Source organism: Pseudopodoces humilis, chromosome 3, assembly GCF_049639895.1.
Source record: "Pseudopodoces humilis isolate 2021_Gansu_Grassland_sample_001 chromosome 3, ASM4963989v1, whole genome shotgun sequence".
NCBI lineage: Eukaryota > Metazoa > Chordata > Aves > Passeriformes > Paridae > Pseudopodoces > Pseudopodoces humilis.
This window is the reverse complement of record NC_142202.1, coordinates 98,687,539-98,709,035: the sequence shown is the minus strand read 5'-3', so window position 1 is coordinate 98,709,035 and position 21,497 is coordinate 98,687,539. Positions and strand designations below refer to the sequence as shown.

The 21,497-nt window shown below is 38.7% G+C and overlaps 1 protein-coding gene across 4 annotated transcripts in view; it reads left to right on the top strand.

Moving 5' to 3' along the window:
• Positions 1 to 4,302: 4,302 nt before the first annotated feature.
• The window catches only part of KIDINS220 (kinase D interacting substrate 220), an 81,243-nt gene continuing 64,048 nt past the window's right edge, over positions 4,303 to 21,497 (top strand). For 3 of the 4 annotated variants that reach the window (XM_088052799.1, XM_014251440.2, XM_005521879.3), the window contains exons 1-7: positions 4,303 to 4,429; positions 11,597 to 11,746; positions 15,991 to 16,089; positions 17,534 to 17,632; positions 18,940 to 19,038; positions 19,989 to 20,090; positions 20,517 to 20,615. In XM_088052799.1, the coding sequence (XP_087908925.1) occupies positions 11,639 to 11,746; positions 15,991 to 16,089; positions 17,534 to 17,632; positions 18,940 to 19,038; positions 19,989 to 20,090; positions 20,517 to 20,615 (606 nt within the window). In that variant the 5' untranslated portion in view covers positions 4,303 to 4,429; positions 11,597 to 11,638. Of the gene's footprint in view, positions 4,430 to 4,746; positions 4,832 to 11,596; positions 11,747 to 15,990; positions 16,090 to 17,533; positions 17,633 to 18,939; positions 19,039 to 19,988; positions 20,091 to 20,516; positions 20,616 to 21,497 lie in introns of those variants that run through there. The other variant, XM_014251439.2, reaches the window with a different exon arrangement.

The following is a 21,497-nucleotide window of genomic DNA, read 5'->3' as shown; positions in this document are numbered from 1 at the left end:
AGAAGCTGTTGGTTTCATTGCTGGTTCCAAAGAAGTAGGGCTAAATGTGTACCATACATGCACTTTTTTTTTTTTTTTTGAAACTCAGCTACCAGGACTCTTGATAAGGCAGCTTCTGTTGGCTGGTGACAGTATGTCAAAGCTGGCTGAGACTCCTGGACCTGCAGGTTTTTAACGTGTGAGCTCAGATTGTTGGAGAAAGGAAGATATATTATGTGTCTCTACTAAAGAGGGGCTATTTCCGTCACTTCCTGTCTCACATTTTCTCTCTTCTTTTGATCTGATCTTAATTCCACTTCAGTACAAACTTTGTAAAGACAGTGTAACTTTTCAAAGACATCTTTATCCAGATCTCTTCTGCCAGGGGTCCCAGTGTAGAGGAATGTGGAATGTGTGCGTTCTCTTGAAAGTGGGGCACAATGGTATTTTTGAGCCTTGTGTGTTTAGAATTCTCTTTTAGCAAGCTGTAACACAGGAGATGAAAATACTTGCCATTCCAACACAGAGGACTACAGATGCCATTTTAGAAATTCTGGTGAATGTTGTCATTTAAACCAGAAGTTAGACTGCAATGGAAACTGCCTTCTCAAATACACGTTCACAACAGAGTCAGTCAGGAGTATGAAGTGTCATCACGAACTAATCATTACTGCATTTAGTGAAAAACTCATATGAAGAGATTAAAATAAAACACAGCTTTCTGCTACTAAGTGTTGTAAATTGTTAAGTTGTTGCACAGAGTCATGATTAAGAGCATCCTGGAGCCAGCAGATATTTTCCTGTGCCTATAATTAACTTAGTTCCATTTGAGTAAGTTCCTGATACCATGCAGGATGTTTCAGTATAGAATACAGAAGTAGTTCTAGGGGGATATGTATTCAACCTATTTACTAGATGAGAGTTGGAGATCTGTCCAGGGTTTGGCAGTACATCTTATAGCTTTTCCTAAGGTGGTCATATATGGTAGCAAACGAGTTACTTCTCCATGGGGGCTACACATGGTCATTCCAAACTGAATAAACCATAATTGCACCATGTTTCACTGCATATGTGAAATTAGTCACAGGTGGGAAAATGTTGCTCCTAATCTAAGCATAGGGTAAAAGTTAAAAGAGCACAAGGATGTCAGGAGCTGGATAAATCTGTAGCAGAAGTGGATAATAGTGAAGGACCATACAGAAAACTGCCTTTTCTGCCTCCATATTCATGGTGTTTGTACTGTTCTTTTTTTATGCAGGAGTGAAGGAGCTACTGTTTCTGCCTGAAATTTGTAACTACATGGTGAGAACACATCTAACGTCTGATGTGTGGGAACACTATGATACCAGAATAAGGATTTTGGTGATGGGAGATCATGAAGTGAGATACTAATACACATTTTTGTATAAAGTGTGAAAAAAGAGTAATATCTTCGAGTAATATCATAAGAATTTAACACAGGCAGTCTTGTCAGACTGTGGTTTCTCTTAGGTACACAAGATGATATGGGTGCCTGAAGCATCAGGACCACTACTCCTTGAGTAGTGGCCCTTCTGCACATGTTCAGGTGGTGCAGAGAGCCATTTTCAGCCCCACATTAACTGCAGGGGCTCATCCTCCATTTGTTCACATTTCATTTCTGCAAATAAGTATAAAGAAAAAGAATGTGCTTTATGTACTTAATTTTCCCCAGTTTTTCAGCTGAACCAATGTTTTGGTGCAAGATCAAGTGGATTTAGCTTTTGAATTTCACAGCTTGTGCCTTCACTTTGTATTAATAACTTTAGAGCATATAAAGAAGCTGTATATTTTATCAGGGTGTGAAGACTTTCTTAAGTTCATTGGAGAATTCATGCCTTAAAAAGTGAGCAAAGTACTTGCTGCATGGTTTCTGGTTTACAAGTATTTGGGGTATAGAGGAAGTCCTGTTAGATGTTTCTTTAAGAAGCAGAGCTGGAGTCTGAGGCACAGAGTGTGCCCTTTTCTCTGATGCCTAGCTCTGACATCCAAGAAAATATCGAATTCCATATAACACCAAAGAAACAACTGTTCAAGTTAAATAGAAAAGCTAAAAGTCGAAGTGTGTAGATTAGAGAGTTTTCTTAAGTCACTGGGTGAAAAAGTAAAAAGTTTAGAGTTTAAGCTAGTTTAGAGAACAGAAGACAAGACGGAGGGTTTAGGGTGTTGTCTCTTTTCCTTCTTTGTTCTTCATCTTCTTCTAGAGGTTTTTGGGTAGTAGTAGGTGATTGGATAGAAAATGCTACAGTGCAGCACACAGGTGTTGGGTCATTGGGTCACTAAGAAAAATAATTTACAAGTCTATAGTTAATTGGGTATGAGTAAGTATAAAGATAAAAAAGCTGCACTGTTTGGGGCCATTTTGTGCTTTTCAAGCCAACTTGGGCCAGGCAATGGTGTGTTGAATTTGAGCGAAAAGTCCAGGGAGGACTGCCAAGTCTTTTGATATATATTAATAAACACAAGAAACAAGAAGCAAACGAACCTTTGGAGAATCCTTTGTGAAACAAAACTGAGATAAGGTAAGTCCCCATGAGGGATTATCCCAAGGGGCTCAGCCCTAAGGAGACTAAAATCTCTAGCAGCACAAACAGTTATCAGTCATGGCTCTCTATTGAGATTGAAGATCTGAGTGTTGTAAGGAAGTATATCAGTGCTTTGATCCTTGAAACTCGGTAACCTTAGAAATAAGCAGTACTGTGGAGACTATGCTCCTTTCCCTGTCTGGTTGGTTTCAGTCTTTGTTTTAAGCAAGGTTCCATGATCTCCTGGGGAGATATTGCTGCAGTCACCAGAGATCATCTTTCATCCAGTTGTCCAATGAATTAAATGCATCCATTATCATGGATTTGGACTGTGCTGAAGATGGAAATGACATTTTACAGTCACTGAATACATTTTATCATCACTGAAAGCACCGATGGAAAAACTGAAGAAAATGTAGGGAATGGCATCAGCCATGCACACCCTGGCCTGGGCTGAGAGAGGAATTTTCAAAATACCCATGAAGCTGCATGGACATCTGGGCTGGGGGGGAGTCTGAGAGAAGCTGGTGGATCTCAAGGCATGTGGTGGTACCACAAAATGTGCATAATGTCAAAATTATCTTAAATCAGGATGTACTTGAAATTAGGTCTTGATGTACTTTCAAGTTTAATCAGCAAGAAAGGAGACTTAATAAGTAGAACAGATAGCAGCTAGCATCCCTTAGTCAGGATGTCCTGAAGCTAACAAGCTCTAAGGATGCAGTAAATCAGGATATTGATGTATGTCTATGTATACGTTGCCAACTTGGCAAAAGACTCAAGGTCTTATAGTTGGTCTATCTTCATTATTATACTTAAAATTACTCCTACAGGTCAAAAAGATCCTGCCCAGGTGAAGACTCTTCCCCTGAGCATTCATAGAAGTCAGCTGAGATTACGTGATTTGCATGGAAATTACAACCCAGCCACATAAAGGAGAAGCTGCACTTGGGTGGTTACTGACACAGCTTTTGTGTATAAACCATAGAAACATACAATATTCTGAGTTGGAAAGGATGCATCAGAATCATCCAAGTCCAGGTCCTGGCTGTGCACAGGACAACTCCAAGAGTCACACTGTGGGCCTGACAGCATTGTCCAAAAACTCCTTGAGCTCTGTCAGGCTTGGTGCTGACAGCTTTCCTGGAGACGCTGTTCCAGCGCCAACCACCCTCTGGGTGAAGAACCTTTTTCTAATATTCAGCCTCAGCTTCCCTTGACTCAGCTTCACGCTGAATTCCCTCAGGTCCTGTCACTGGTCACCACAGAGCAGAGATCAGTGCCTGCCCCTCTTTCCCACACGAGGAAGTTGTAATCGCAATGAAACCTCCCCTCGCTTTCTTCTCCAGATTGAACAAGACAACTGACCTCAGTCACTCCTCTTATTTCCTCGGCTCAAGGTCCTTCACAGTCTTCGCTGCCCTTCTTTGGAAGCTAACAGCTTAATGTCTTTCTTATATTACGGCGCCCAAAACTACCCCCACGGCTCGAGGCGAGATCCCTTTCCGCCGCGCTGCTTTCCAGCCTCTGTCCGTACATCAGGCAGCAATTGTTCACTACCCTTTTTCCCCTTCTTTTCTATCAGAAAGCAGCCGGGTGGTTACTGCTGGTGGCTCTCCAGGCCGGTGCCACCCTCTGGGCTGCCCAGCGCTCCGGCTCAGCCAGGCCCACTCTGCGCCGGGCCCGCTGTCCCGGCGCCCGCTGTCCCGGCGCCCGCTGCGATGGGCGCGGCTGGAGCCGGGCGGAGCCGCCCCCGCGCGTCACGGCCCGGACGGGCGGAGTGCAGCGGCGGAAGATGGCGGGCGCTGCTGGGCCGAGCTGAGCAGTGGGGCCGCCGTCTCCTTCCGTCTCAGGCTCCGGCTGGGCCCGGGCAGCCGCCGCAGAGGCCGAGCGCGCCCGGCCGTGGGGTGAGTAGCGGCGGGAAGGCGGGGGCGCGGGCGGGCCGCGGAAGGGCAGGGGAAGGACACGGGCTGTGGGGGAGGCGGCGCTCCCGCTGCCAAACAAAGGGCGCCGCGGGGCCGCTCCCAGCGGGGCCCCGGGGGAGCGCCGGGCTTGGGCGATTCCTGGCCGCCGTGGCTCGGGGACCGGTCCCGTCAGTGCAGGACCGCTCTGCCCTGCCCTGAGCGTGCCGGGGCTCCGGCGGTGCCGTGTGCGGGGCGGACCGGGCTCGGTGTGCGGGTGTCGAGGGCAGCGCGCCGTGGATGAAGCGTCCTGCGGGTGCCGCGGGCACGGCCGGGGGTCCCTGTCACCCCTGTCCCGAGAGTGGAGGAACCTCTTGTACCGTGTTTCTCTCTTGTTGACTCGGAAAGGTAGATAAGGGTTCGACCCGTCGGGAAAGTTTTTGGCATCTAATTTCCAAGGCAAAGAATGACAGATCGGTTGAGGATGGGAGGGACCTCCGCACGTTATAGGATCCAACCCTTTTCGAGCAGGGGGGACAAGAGTGGATCTCCCGGACCGTTCCCAGGGAGCTTTGGTGTCTCCAAGCACGGAGACTCTGCAACCTCTCCGGGTAACCCATGCTAGTGCGGGGTCACCCTCACAGTAACAAAGTGCTTCCTGGTGTTCAGAGACTCCTCTGAATGCAGAGAAGGGCAGCGAAAGTGGTGAAAGGTCTGGAGCACAAGTCCTATGAGGAACGGCCGAGAGAGTGGTGGGGGTGTTTAGCCTGGAAGAGGAGGCTCGGGGATGACCTTACCACTCTCTACAACTGCCTGAAAGGAGGTTGTAGCCAAGTGGCGATCAGCCTCTTCTCCCAGGTAACAAGTGATAAGATAAGAGAATGTAGCCTCAAGCTGTGCCAGGAAACGTTTAGGTTGGTTATTAGGAAGAATTTCCTCTCAGAAAGAGTGGTTTGATATTGCAGCGGACTGCCCAGGGAGATGCTGGAGTCATTGACCCTGGAGGTGTTTAAGGAAAGACCACTTTGTGCCATGGTCTAGTTGACATAGTGGTGTTCAGTTGCAGGTTAGACTCAATGATCTCTCAGAGGTCTTTTCCAACTTAATTAATTTTGTGTTTCAGTTTCTGCCCATTGCCTCAGGTCCTGCCACAGGACATCACTGGAAGAGTAGCAAAATATCATAGAGGTAGTGGGGCTTTGCCACTTCACATATGTGCTTAAAAATGGGTTGGAAAAGTGATTTCCTCTCTATAACTTTTGATAAAGGATTAATGGTGGAATAATACAGTAATATGTCTTTTGCTGGAAAAGTGTTTGAATCATTACCTGATTAATTACCTGACACTTCCCTCCATCAAATAGTAAAGAAATGGACAGAAAAACAGAAGATCTTTTTCTGAGATCAGAACATGTAAGAACACCCATCTTTTTGTTTACTGGATAGGCATCTATTCTTTGTTCTGCCACAGTGTTTATTTAAGATAAATTTGTTGTTAAGAAATTCAAATCTGCTTGAAATTCTGTGTGATCACAGCTTATGAAATGGTGTTGTATTAAAATTCTACACCACACCATTCACTCTTTTAAGTTGGAAACACTCAAAAAGTTAGATTTTAGTCATATAACTTGCGTCTGTGACTAACAATCCTTTGATTTTATGACACAGAGGAACGTGTTGGCCATATGAGACTGTGTGGGATGACATTGCAGACTTTCTTGAGCTTTTGTGTATTTTGTACAGGTTTCGACAATTGATTTGTGTTGGTTGGTATAATTTAAAGAAACCCCTAAATATTGGTGACGGTTTCTGGTTGCTTTCTTTTATCTGATGCATTTAAAAACTGAAATAGTGATTTGTAGGATTGAGCACCTTGTATTTTGTTTAGGAATTGAAATTTGTCTTGGAATTCAGATGTTCTTAGCAATATATTATTGTTCATTGACCATTTTGTCTTGAAGGTGGACAGATTTCTCTGACAAAGTATAAATCCTGTTATCACATACTTCGCACTTTATTTTAACTGATTTTTTTAACCAGGCTGAAATATCAGCATGTCTGATAATTGCTATCATCTGTCAACCAGCCTTGCATTTTAAGTATAAATATCTTAAGTATAAACATCTTTCCAGTTTTCTATATGTAATCCTCTGCCTCTTTTGTTTTATTAAAACTAACAAAAAAAATCTGTCACTACAATCAATATTTGGAAATGGCCATTGCCTTGAGTGCATAAGGTAGAAAAAAAGGACTTGTGTATTTCCAGTTTCCCCTACCTCTTACTGTGTGCAGTTATGATGCTTACAGCTGAGACCTCCTTTTGTGCAAATTTTTTTAGTTATATTGGTTTCAGGTTTCGAAAGAAGAATGTCTGTGTGTCTTGCTGTAGTTCACTTTTTGTATCTTTTGATATTTTAGAGTTACACAATTTTGTTCTTTGTGATAAAGTAACAAAAAGGTAATTTTAAAAAAAATTCTTCTCACCTGGATAACAGAAATGTGGTTAAGAGATGCAGCATAAATGTTCCCAGATAAATAGGGAAAAGCAGAAATGCAGCATAAGGTCATTAGTCACACTGGAATTTCAGACACTGGAGAAGAAGTGTGGGTGTAGACTACTTACGGAAACTTAGATTTGTTATTTCTCTCTGACTCTGAATACCAGAAATTAATATTTTTAGAGGTTCAATTCAGCTGTTCTGAAAATTTGTTCTTTAAACAGAATCCTAGTTGACTCAGTCCCATTAGAAAGAATATTTTTAAATATTTGCCACTTCATGTGATGCCTGACTTGAGATCTCTTCGTGCTTAGGAAGTATATCCATTTAGGAAGGGATTACAATAAGGTGTCATAAAGGCTGGGCAATGCTTGTGTTAGTAAGATTCTGTGGGGTGTAAGTAAAGGTGATGTTCCAGTGTGTTTTTAATTTCTTTGTGCCATCTTAAAGCATAAAGACGTGGGAGAATATGAAACTGACTTATGTTAATTTTTGGTAATAAATTTCATGTGTACAGTTCTTATGTTTCACATTTTTTTAATTCTAATTCGAAAAGATGACATTTCCAGTTGTTAAAGGTGAAATGCTGTGCATTTACGCAGTTGAGTTATGCGTGCTCAGATTTCAGCAGCACAGTAATTATTTCCTTTTATAGTTAGCTGAAAGATCTGCCAAAGTGTTGCATGTTGGGAAGGTGGCTTTTGTGTGTGGAAAAGGAAGGATGCATGAAAAAATAGGCAACAGTTTTTTCATTGTATGATGAAAAATATGAATTTAATGTCATTACTATCTTGACTTCCTTTTCTCTTTTTGTTTTCAATAGGTATGTTTAATAATGCTAGAGTTAGTGACCAATTTTGATATTTATTCATAAAAGATCACTGTTTACAAAATAAATAACAAACATGTGGAAGAGCTATGTAAAAATTATGATGTTGGAAAATTTAGCGAGTAATAATATTTCTTATATAGTTAGGAACTGATAAGAGGTTCTGACAATACATAAAATACCTGCAGAATTCAGTTATCAGGACCTCTGCTGTTGATATTGTTGCTGTTGAGAGAAACTATTATTTTTAAATCGACAAATATTTGCAGTCTTTCCAAAACGGTGATAATGTTCGTCTGCTTCAGCTCAGCATGCAAGAGCCTTACAAAAACAGGTTAATCCCTGTGCAAACATTGCCTTCACCTGAGCATTTGTGCACTTCGTATCTTTTCATAGTTCTTGGTGTGTTGCTAGTTTCATAAAATACCAGGAATTGCTGCCCAAGGATATTGTGAGATTTCCTAGCTTGCAAGTTTGGATTGTGAAGAAGAGCAGGTTTTTGCACTGGAAATTGGCTTACTTAGGTGGGAGAGAAAAATAACAGCATTAATCTTTGTTGGAAAGGGGATTGGTTTCCAAATCCTGGTTTTAATTGAAATTTTTGTTATAGGTTGTGAAAATACTTGTGTATCAAAGAAAGTAAATGTATTAATTGAGCAATTAAGGGCCATTTATATATAGGATGTTCTTGAATGATACTGGTTTTGCACTTTATTTATGAAATTTGACATTTTTATTCCGGGGTTGTTTGAAAACTGTGTGAATATATATTTCAGAAGCTTTTTTCATTAGTGGGACCAGAGTAGAATTACTTCTCTAGACAGAGACTGTTCCTCAGGGCCATGCTTGAGTTTTTATTATTATTTAAAAGAAATCTGGAACATTGGAAGAAGTCACACTTTAGTGACCAGCACCCATATTGACTTTAAGTATAGTGCCTAATTTTTGTAACATAATAACATACATTTTTTTTAACAAAAAGGTGGACTGCGGCTGTATTCAGCTGATGTTGAGTTGCTATCATGAGTGAAAGTATCATGAACAGAACCATTCAGGCTTATTTTGGGCATGTTCTTGGTAGGGAAGAAATAAAGCAAAGTTTCCAAAAATCTTAATACCGTCATTGTTTTATTTATCTTTGTTTCTGGAGTGGTGGGGAGACTTTTCTTTGTTTGGTGGTTGTAGATGTCCCTAAACTGTACTTTCCTAAAGCCTTCCAGAGATGTTAATCTTTTGGATGCTCTAAGAAGCTTGCCTGAAAAAGGGCAAATAAAAGTATGAGTATATAAAATGCATAATTATATTATTTGATTTTGTGATTCTTGTTTTTTATGAAATAGACTGTTTTTAATTCTGAGAAGGGGATATCATGTGGCAATGAAGCATATGGGACAAGAAATATTAATATTCTTGGAGATGTTTTACTAGTTCAAATCTTTTATCATTTTATAAAAGTAATATTGACATGGAGTTTATAAACACGTCTGTAGACGTGTTCATTGGTGTTAGGTGTTCTGCTGTTAGTCAGAGGTTTAAGCCGTCTCTAAGGATTCAGGCAGAAGCTGCACTGTCGCCAGCTGGGATTTCTGAAGCAGGATGCTTATCTACAGTGCAGCAGGACTGTCTCTGCCTTTTGGAAATATGCCCCTAGGGAGCATCAAGGGACGAATCTTACTTTGAGGAAGAAGCAATGCTGAATACTTTCTTTCTTTTCACACTAGCTAAGAATTAATTGGTGAAATTTTGATAGCAACTGCAGAGTATAAATCATTTGGTGAGACATTTTTAGTCATGTTTTGGGGATGTTCTTAATACAGTTTTCAGTTTAGTATTTGGTATGGAAAATAGCATGGGGATTGAAGGTACAGCTACAGGAGAGAAGCTGGGAATTAGCATAGGAAAAGCAGAAAATGCCTGTGGTGGCAGTGGAGCTAGCAACAAATCACATTTCATGGATTTCTGTTGTCTTATGTAAAAAATAATGGGAGGAATACGGGTGTATGTGAATACCTAACGTCATTTTAGGTGCCTAAGACTATCTGAGATACTTGCATAGGGTTGTAAGATATTGCTGTAGGCTGTAAAGGATGTGGGCTGTTCTGGACTGGCAGCTGCATGCCAGGCAAGATGCTAACTTTACTGGAATTTTTTGTGTCTGAAATGGCAGTAGGAGCCAATGTGTCCACACTGAGTCAGTAAAATTGCTGTTTCTCTTCAAACCTTTCATATTTTGTGTGGTTTAGTGGGTTTTTTGTTTTTAAGTTCGCAACCTCTCAATTGGCCCTTCCTCCTACTGAAAAAAATGGAGACAAATTTATACCACCACTGTTGTGCTGCTCACCCTATTTGATAGTAATTTAACTGTACAGTAAACGTGACAGACCTTTGGTGTTCTTAATTTATTTATAGCTTTCTTCAGACTGCCTGCTTGGGTAGTGCCTAGGAAAACTGCTGCTGGGCTTTACGTGTCAAATCTAGATATTTTTTTTTACAGGTTTTAAGCAATGTCTGTAGTTTCTTTTGTCACTTCATTCATATGCACCTGAATTTCATTTGCACACAGAGCTGTTGTCATCTTAACTGAGGTGTTAACTGGCATTATTTTGAACAAGGCATTTCTGTATGTGGGTCATCTATGGCTGCTCAGGTGAGCTCAGGTAGCATCTAACGTCTTTACAACAGTGTGTATGATACTTACTTGGTGAAGGAACGGATGGTGTTACAAACTGTAAGCAATTTAAAGTGGAGCTGGATTATTTGATTTAAATCTCCAAATCTAAACTAACTTTTCTGTGCTAAGCACAGTGAAGTTCTTGCTGGCTTCCTCTCATCTCTTTTGTTTCACTTCAGTTGGAAGCACAGAAAAATTAGTTAACTGCTTTGATTTGAGAATAAAAGTAAGAATATTTGCCTGGGAAAGCCACTAGTCTGTACCTTCTCTGTGGGAGAGAATTGCCTAAGCAGTAGGCTTTAACATTAAACTGGAGGTTTTCCTCTGCTATTACAAGAAAAAGCCAGAGAGTATGATCATGTCAGCCACTGGTGAGGAGAAAGTATGTGAAGGGGTAGTGTAGTCTTGCATTTAGCCCCATGACCTGTTCTGCATCCAGTGAAACTTAATTTAGGTGCAATGAGTGACTCCACTTCTGTCAGTCACTCTATGTGTATAAATTTGACACAAGTAGTAGTGCGGGTGCTCTGAACTTACTGGGCACAGCTTTTTAGGAAGTCTGAAATAGTTCTTAGTGGTCTGCCTTAAGAAAGAGAAACTTTTTCTATCTTGCATATTAGAGGTTAAAAACAAAATCAATTAACAGAAGCCATGTTATATTTGACTAGCAAGTTAACAACATGCCATCACATGCAGGCATGTCTGCATTAAGTTGGTGATAACTGATTTAATAAATCATTTTCTCAGAGCTCCATATGGCTGCAGTTTAGATAGAATCACTGTATTTTGTAAGGCTGATTAGTCTCAATGCTCTGCTTATACACATAAAGTATAAGGGTTATATTGTAAATAGCTAGTATATATAAAGTATGTAACATATACAGATATTCCTATAATGCTGTATATACATATAGGCATTCCATTCAAAATATTTAGGCAATACATAAAAGTTAGAATAATTGCTGTAATTTTCTAAGAACTAGAGAGAGTTAAGACTTTTCATGGAAATGTAGTGCCTTTTAATGCACATCTCCAGAGTGTTTTGTTGAGGAGAATGGCAAGTGTTTGCACCCAGCGAATAACTTATTACCATATACAATTCATTCTTTCTAATGTCAAATGTCATAGGTGTTACTTATGCTTTGCTGGGTTTTTTTTTCTTTCTTGAAATACAGGTAAGCTTTGTTACCTAGAAGAATTTTAAATAGTGCGTGAATATGGCGAGTCTGATGAGTCAGAGTCTGTTGACCTACGTAGAAGAAGGAAATGTTCCCGCTCTGAAAGCGCTTCTTGAGAAATGCAGGGATGTTGATGAGAGAAATGAGGTAAGATGATTTTTGAAAAGGTCAGTTTCACATTGCAGCTTATTAGTTACTGAATGAATAATTAGTGAGATCACACTGGTTATTTAATATACAAATTTCAGTTTTATTTTGAAGTGATTGCTTATCTTTGCATAACCTGAACACTCTTAGTTCAGTCTCTGACAGCACTTCAAGCATCTTTCATAGTATTTGCTTTCTAGAGTGTTCTTCTGAGCTGGCAAATGCAGCTCTGACCTTACTTTGTGAATGGAGTTTATACCTGTATTTCTGTGGCTAAGAATTGTTTCATAGTTCACAGATCCAAGTGCATATGACCTGTTCACCATGGTGAACCTCGTGTGATAACCCTTGCCTCACATCCTGGTTTTCAGTCAAGAGATACTTTAGTATACAATCCAAATAAGAACATATATTGCAATTCATGTGAACATATGCTCATCTAGATGAAAAAATATGTATCATATGTACCAAGAGGTAAGTCTAGAGTTTACCAGGAGTACACAGAAGTCTTGATACATACACAGTAGGGAGTTTATATGAGCATTATTCAGAATCTTTTATGTTGATCAATTTTTCAAATCTGCATAAAATGAGAAGAATATTTTATTGGAAAGAAGTCCAACGACATATGTTACTCAAACGCAAAAAGCATCATGGAAATGTGTAAACAATGTACAGAATTTAGCCTCACCTTAGTTATTAGATCTGGTTTCATTTAAGAGAGCTTTCTTTCATTGTTGGCACATTCGTTCCATGCTGTGTGTGGACATATGCTAAGGTATTTCAGATGGGAAAATTTAAGTTTCAGAGCATACACATCAACCTCACCACCTGGCATGTAGCATATCTGAGAAGGAGAATGTCTGTTCCCTCTGCAGGCAATTCCTTTCAACAACATGGCTGAAATCAGACAGATTGTGTTGATTTTTTCAAGTACCACTGCCTTCACCTTCTTTTCTAAATTTTTCTTCACTTATTGGTGGGACTAAATGTAGTCCTGCATTTCATTAACTGCCTCTTTTTGCAGAGATCATTTCCCTGATACCTATTATTTAAAGTCTTCATATCTGTTGCATTGGAGAAGGTAATTTCTGCAGACAGGCATATGTGGTTTGCATCCGTTTTAAGCCCCTTGTGGGGACAGTCCAAATGTATAATGATAGGAGTTTTATTTAAATGATAGCTCTTCCTTGGAATTTGGTGGCTTGGAGTGCAGTTCAGTTTCCAGTTTTGGACCTGTCAAGACATCGTTTCTTCTTGGGTAAAAAAAAAAAATACCAAAAGGAGAGTGCCTTTGGAGATCTAAAAAGATTGTTGGCAAGCTAAAGGTTGTTAGTGCCAGGACCTCCCAGGCTGCAGTGACTTGTCCAATGGTAGGGTCACCCACATTCTTACCAACCCTATTTTTCTTGAATGTGGCCAGTTGCCATAAAAGCTGGGATGTCCCAGTCAGTTTGTGTATGGATGGTTTTATTGCATTAACCCCATCAGTTTCAGTTAAGTGGGGCAAGTTTCAGCCTCTCTGCCTTTTCTCTGCACATCTTTCTGCTTGTGTGATTTTTTCCCTTTCATACCAGACACATGAATTAACAGCTAATTATAGATGCTTGCTTTGTGTGATACGCTTCGATCCTAACAGCCTCCACTTTTTCTTGATGTGCTTTCCTTTCTGCTCTTGGTACTAAAGGAGCTTCTGCATGTTCAGTTCTGAATGTTCTGTTCTCTCATGGACTGCGAGAGTGGTAACCTGTAAGGTGACACCACTAATTAATTTCCTTATAAAGATACAGATGTGCTCCTTTATAATTTGGTTATTCCAATACTTAGACTGAGCTGTGATGTACAGATAGACAGTATTTGATATGAGTGTGAGAAATACAGGCATTTAGTTGTGGAGTGTCTAGACTCTTGGACAACTTTTGGAAATTAATCTGGAGGTCACAGATGTATTAATTATCTTTTGTTTCTGTGTTGGTGAAATCTTTATGATGGTTGCTAAAACATTATAACACTATACTTACGTTTGAGAGTCTTCTAACAAAAAGGGAAGGATGTTTTCAGTACCCCTATAGAAAATTTGACATCTGTTTCAGGAAACCAAAGTCAGTCTTCAGCTGTATGACACTTCTTACAGGAGGGAATAATTTTACCATCCACAGCCTCTTCTTGCCCAGACATACTTCTATGCCATTGCCCCAGTCCTTAATGAAAGGGTTAAATAGGATCCCAATATTGATTCTCTGCACTAGTGAGTGGCCTTCAGCTGAACTTTGTACTGTTGATCCCAATGCTCTGAGCCCAGCACTGCAGCCAGTTTCAGTCCACCTCACTGTCCATTTGTTTAGTTTGTACTTCATTAGTGTCCCTGGTTGTTGTGGGAGTGTTGAAATCCTTGCTAGATATGGCATAAACAATGTCTCAGCTCTGCATCCACTGACCAGTGGTGTCATCACAGAAGGCAGAGTGGTCAGTCAGGATTTCTGAAATCACTTAGCATGTGTATTCCGAACTTTTTAACTTGCATATCTTAAAGAGCAAAAGTTATGACTGTTTTATCCTCCAAAGAGAACTGTTCTTTTCTAAAAAGTAGAGTTTTATTTTCTGTTGATTTTTTTTGAACATTTTAATTCTTTTTTTTTTATGACCAGACCTAAAACTACTTCTTGTTGATACGAAATGTACTTTAGGATCTAAAAGCAATGGTGTTTTTCTGAATGTATACAATGTACAGTTATAACAGCATAAACTTACATGAGAGCATAATTTTTCTTTGTGAAAAATGGCCTTATAGATGTAATTACATAAGAAACAGCTGATGGGACAGAAAGCATTTTTTAAAGAATCCATGCATCTCTGTGATTTGTGTATATTAACAGCAGAAAGAGTCATCAAGTATTTCTATTAATCATATTGTTAATAGCTTCAATTATGAAAATTAGTGATATTACTGTATTGTGATTCAGCATTGATTTTTATTCCTTCCAGGGAAATTGCTGGTCTATAGTTCCTAACATGTAGCTTTTGCATTATTTAGAGACTAGATAATTTTCTGTATGGTAGAGACAAAAGCCAGAAGTGAGGTCAGGAAAAATTCTCCTAATTTTTTAAACTTGTAATTAATAATTTTACTGTTAAAATTAGCAAGTTTTACTTTTCAGAATGCAGAGCAATTGTATCTCAGAAATTTGCTGACACAAATTTAGCTGATGGAAAGGTGACTGAATCTGACTTTTAAAATACTTCTGAAGGCAAATAAATCAGCTTTTCTGTCTTTCATCTTCTCTCAGATGAGACTGTCTGTTAAGAACCCATCTTGCAAAGGACAGGAATGATATCTGTATTTCCAATGCTGTGAGATAAAAGTGGGGTATATATATGTTGCATTCCTTCTCCCCGATGGGACCCCTCTGTCCCACCCCCTGTGGTGAGAGCCTGCTCGTCTCAGGGCACAGGCGGCCGAGGGGGTCCTGGAGTGGATACAACACGGACTCAAAGTATCTAGACACAGGAGGCTCAAACTTGCTGGAGTAATCCCGGGTTTATTGTCTGTAGTCCATCCGGGGCAAGAGAGAGAGCGAAATGCTCTGGGTCTCATCTCTTATACCAGGGGGCAGGGGTGATTAGGGGATGCAGGGAGGTCACAGCCAATGGGAAGGGGGAAGGGAGAAGGTTCTCAGGTAGGAACTCACATTACACAAACCAGAGGTGAGTTTTACCCTTGGGAGGTACCAAGATTTTTAGATGCACTACAACATATATAACCTCACTGTTTTTTCCAAGGCTTTAGCAACTGTTCCTCTGAACCAGTGTGCATGTTTTAATGGCCATTGTGGTTCCTGGTGTAGATACATTTCTTTATTAAATTGCTAACAATGTGACTGAGTTGTTCCAAGTTGTAAAGATGTAACACATTTTGGAGATGTCTTCAGCGGGCAAATAATTCGGGAAGGTAGATATTTAATAATGTAACTTGTTTTCTTTTAGTAGCCCTGTGAAATGTCTGAAATGTTTGGGGTTTTTCTGTGTTTTTTAATCTCCTATGGGACAGGGTTTAATACCATATTCTCCATTTTTATTTCAAGTATGCTTGTGTGGTTTCAACACCAGTTCTTCCTACTACTTCTCACTGGCAATTAAAAATGGAAACAGTGTTGCTCTATAGTTTCTGGGTTTTTATTGTGTGGGTAGGTGTGTCATTTTCATGTCTTCCCAATGCGTCTGTTTTCCTGTCACTTTGATTTCAGAATGGCCAGACTCCACTTATGTTGGCTGCTGAGCAAGGCAATTTAGAAATTGTCCAGGAGCTTCTCAAGAAGGGAGCTAATTGCAACTTGGAAGATGCAGTAAGTACTAGTGCTTTATGTGATAGCACCTATCAGTTTATAGAAACTTCTTTAGTTTCTTTCTATAAACTTCTATAGTTTATAGAAATTTCAATGGGCAGGCAAAGAAAGGGAATTCAGGTTAGTGTTGAGCTCAGGGGGAAAAAATCAGGTGTAAAATGGTGGCATATAAGAGAAATTTTATACAAAATTACTTAGCTTTTGTATTTCTCTGAGACTTCATGAAGGGTAGGGATATTTTTTTTAGGGATATTATGTTTAAAACATCTTAAGGTCTGTTGAATTTGCTGGTATTTCTTCTGGGAAATTAGAACAGAGAGATACAGCATCAAAGATGAGGTCCAAGTGATTTTGCTCATCTCAGTGTTGTTGAGGTATGTCAGTGGGTTGAATTTTTGTTCGTTTGTGTGGGTATTTTAATGTTTGGTTTTGGAGTTTTTCCAGTAAATAGCTAGAGAGAATTTAGGTTAAAGGATTATTTCTGCCTTTCATAAAGCTAGAGCAGTGGCAGAGAGGAGTTTCAAATTTATTTTCTTCATGCCTCAGCAAAAGAGGTTGACTGCAGATGAAAGATGCCCGAAAGGGATAAATAGAACAGAGATATTGTTAGAAAGTTTTGAAAGGTCTGCATATTCCAGTGAAGACTTATAAACTGGAAAAGGATATCACTTGATTTTTTTACTTCTGCACTAAGTTTATGTGTAGGAGCATGGACATTCAGGAAAGGTCTTCTGTGGAATCTGTCACTTAAAAATCCCAGAACAACCAAAACCTACCAACCAAGTCTCTATTGTTTTGAGACATTTTATTACAATTGCTATAAATGCCAAAATTTCCGTACTTCTAGGAAGAGTATCTACCTTATAAACTGTTGCTATATTTTATAAGTGTGCAGCATATAAAAAATCAATCCACACCTGGATGAGCTTTCAGCAGTGGGGGTAAAATAAGCATAATGCAAGGGGAAATGTATCTTCTTGAAATGATCAGAAATATGAAAAGCTGTTGTCCAGATTACCTTGCATACCAGTCTCTTCAGTGCTGTCACACACTATATTTGGAGACCCACTGCCACAATTTTCTGTGGTCTTGGTTAACATATCGTTCCCTCTCAGCAGTTTTTAATGTCTTGACTTCATTTTCTAATCCTTTTTAGGTGCTGCTTCCTCCATATATTTATTAAGATAACCTGCAGTGAACTGAAGAGTGGAAAGGGCTAGATATTGGGTAGGAGAGCACATAATTGGAGGGGAGATTTGGAGTAGTTGGTCTGTATTTTCATGTGTATAACTGGCACACTGTGGGTTTATTAGTACTTCTTTTTTTTTAAAGGACAGCTATTTTAAGGGCTTCTGTATTTCCTGTTGTGGATTAAACACTGAAAAACAAGGTTACTTGTATTGAAGTATTGAATGTTTATAACATTTTTTCCTTTTTTTTCTAGGATAACTGGACAGCTCTTATTTCAGCAGCTAAAGAAGGACATGCAGCTGTTGTTGCAGAGCTGCTCAGTTATAATGTCAATTTGGAGCATCGGGATTTGGTATGTGTTGTCTTAGTGTAAAAATAACAGAAAACTGGTTTTGTGAGTGGGAGATTTTCAATTCCATAAAACTAAGGAAAGATCTTTCATTTATACATTATGTACCCAGTGCTACTGAAATGAAAAAAGAATATATAGTTAAATATTGCTTTTTACACCTGTAAAATTATTGCTTTAGTGTGGCAATATGTGGCAATGGCAGCTGGTTTACTAGGGCTGCTTTTTCCCCCTTAATTGCTTTGTAAAAAAGCTAAACTGAAGAACAGTTTGATTTTTGGGTGTGTTTTGTGTGGGTGAGAGTTTTTTTGCGGGAGGACAGTTGGATTGTGGTTTTTTTGTTGGAGGTTTTTTTAGGTGGTAGTGGCTTCTTTTTTTTGAAGTGTTCTGGTAAAATAGTAATCATCTTTCCCAGAAGATACCTGTCTGTATTTACTTTCCCTCTGGGCAGCCATAATTGTTCATACAGCAGTCCTTGTTTTGAGTCTCCTAACACTTGTTCTCATTCATCTTGCCAAATTTTTATGTGGGAAAGTGGGCGCTTACAGCGCAGCCTGTGTAAAGGGTTACAAAAGCTACTGACATGAATCTAGGGTTCGATGGCCCTGAAGAGCTGTAAACTGTCTCCATTGACAGAAAATGGAATTGGATACCTGCAAGGACTAATTTTGTTCTGCTTAAGATAAAATCTGGAAAACCACGAGGGGTGAATTCAAGTGCTTCCTTTAATTGAAGTTCCACTCAGTCTGAAAGCTGAGGCATCTTCACTAACCAAGATATTTTGTTTAATGTTAAGCACATTCACATGGCCAAGTATTTTTGAAATTTGTTTACCTGACCTGTCAAATGCCTTAGGCAGTGAAACCTCATTGCCTCCTAGCTTACAAACTTAAATGAACACACCAGTGTAGTTTGAAATTAATTACTCTTATTACTCCCTGCTCCAGAAATAAAAGTAACTTTTCCATGTTATTTGATTTAGAGTCTAGACTTTGTTTTGAAATAGTGATGTGTGTCTTGTTTTTATTTTAAATCCAGTGGTTGGATTTATATGCATTTGAAATAAGAATTCAGTGTTCAGCAATATTAAGGACATGATGTTTTCCCGAGTTTTGCATATAACAGGAAATTAGTACAGCCATACAGGAGCTTATTATTTATTCTAAATAAATAGGGTTACAACATTGAGTGGTCAATCCTTACTATGTTTTGAGTTTGCAGAGTAGTCTTAGGACATAATAATAAAAAGTCATTAGTTATATTTCTAAGTATTTTTCAGTTTTTACATTTTTTTGAATTGTGTTTGCTAGGGAGGATGGACTGCCCTGATGTGGGCATCATACAAAGGCCGTACCGAAGTGGCTAAACTTCTGCTTGAGAAAGGAGCAAATCCAAACATCACAGGCATGGTAAGTTTTAGTTCTAAACATCTCCTTCTCCCAAGTGTTTGAAGTCCTGAGTTGTACACTTATGTTACTATCTTGATTAAACATTTTGCACTTCTTGGAGTATGCCATTAATCACTGTACTTTATAAAGGGCTTGCTTTAATAATCTGTGTGATTGCCACTGGCTTTTTTAATAATTTTGAATTTTTTTAATTGAAGCAAATGGGTTTGCAGCTCATACTGAGATCCAAATTATCAGGAGGAGAAATAATAGAGAAGATAAGTAATGTATCTAATGTTACTTGTATAACAACTGCCATTTTTCTGCATCTGTAGAAGTTAATGGAGTAACTAATGTGTGCAATTTAGAAACCATAATTTGCTTTAATTGTTTCATAATAGTTTAGCTAGTATGAACATACACCATTCATGTTGGAGAATAAAATAACCCTAAGATTTTGAGATTTTAGTTCATTTTATAAGCGTTTTCTACAAAAGTGTAGGCACTGAACAACTTATTTATACTGTCAGTTCTCTGCTGTTTGAGGCAATGAACAATGAAGAAGGAATCCCAGAGGCCAGAACAACCTTTGTGATGGCTGATTTTCTCTCTGGTGTCTGCAGTGTCTGTTGTGCATGGCACAACTCCTCTGCAGTCCTGATTACTTAGGGATATTGCATAGCTGTCTGTTGCTTCCTTTCTACCTTACAAATGTTCCTATTAATATGAGCACCTGAATTTACAACCCTTGTTTAAAGAGTTATAATAAATCAAAACTGATTCAAAACAGTGGATTCTTCCTAGATATCATTGAGATAATGCACTAGATAGCAATTATTGATAATGTAGTTGGATTTACTTCTGTATATTCATTCTTCTATGGCTTTAACTTCTCTTGAGACTTGTTTTGCTGATGTAAAATAATTAAAGTACATAAGGCTGTAATTATTTATTTGTTTTTTAATTCTAAGCAATACAGTGTTTATCCAATTATTTGGGCAGCGGGACGTGGCCACTCAGATATAGTCCATCTCTTACTGCAGCATGGAGCTAAAGTGAACTGCTCTGACAAAGTAAGTTATACCTATATAACATTTAATTTCTGTAATGTTTGATAAATTTATTGTAAAAGGGAATTTATGGTTTCTTGATTAGAAAAGCACTTGCTTTTATATTTTACCCATAAGATTAGAATTAGCGTGCTAGAGTAATTTGTTATGCTTGAAAGAGTTTTTTCAATAGTATGCTCAAGATGGTTATGAACATATTTCTATTTTCTGAGGTGTTGGAAAGCTTGCTATCCTAGGTTGTATAGAAAAATAGTTCTTACAGCTATCTACAAAAGAAAAGTTGAAGTGGCTTTACAAATGCTTGTGTCAATTCACAAGACCAAATGACGTTTTTGTAAAAACTAAAGCAATGAAATATAGGATAAATACTAGATTCTATGTGATACTAAATGCAGAAAGCAATATGATAAAACGTGAATGTTCTTTCAGTATGGAACCACCCCACTGGTTTGGGCAGCAAGGAAAGGTCATTTGGAGTGTGTGAAATACCTGCTGCAAATGGGAGCTGATGTTGATCAAGAAGGAGCTGTAAGTAACTGCATTTTCCAGTGATTAGTACATCTGTGTATCCTTTTTGTTTGTTTTTTCAATAATACAAAGACCAAGAAATACATGAAACAAGATGAAATGTTAGTATTGGAGTGTTTTGCTTTCCAGCTATTTGCAGACTGCAATGAAAGTTCCTGAAATTTCTTTGTGCCTTTTACTAAACTATGATGTAACTAGGGAGTTGTATTGACAGTGGACACTGGTATGTTAAGTGTAAATTTTAATGACCATAAATTAATTTAGGTAAGTGTTAACTGAACGTTAATGTTATCAAAATTCATTCAGTATACAAGCTTGATGCATCAAATATCTTATTCCTCAGTGCCATTTGAAAAGTAAATCAAGCACAAATCATCTTTTGAAATTAATAGGTGACTGCAACTTTTCAGAAATTGAATTTTTTTCAGAAGTTTCAGCTGCATATTTTTTTTTTTAAATAAAACAGATTACATTTAAATTGCTTGTCAAAATAAAAAAAAATCCATTAAAAGTTAAGCGGAAGATTAGGAAAACTTTTGGTATTCATATGATTATTTCTGAAGTTCTTCAAAAATCCTCTTTCTGAACAGTATTGGTGGACTTGGGTGCTCCAGTAATACTATGTTCCCGTATGACAAGAACATTTATCATATGTGTGGCATTCAGGAGATAGAATAAACTGACCTGAACTTTACTTTTTCTGTTTGAAGTGTTCTCTATTATTGCTCTTAGTTAATTTCTTTGTTTTTTAACAGCATGTTTTTTGGTGCACTTTAAAACACAAAACTGAAGTAGAGTTTGGATGATTAAAAGAGTGATGTCAGTGAGTGTTCTCTTCATATTTGAAGTGCTGATATAATGATGATTGCTATATCCACTGTA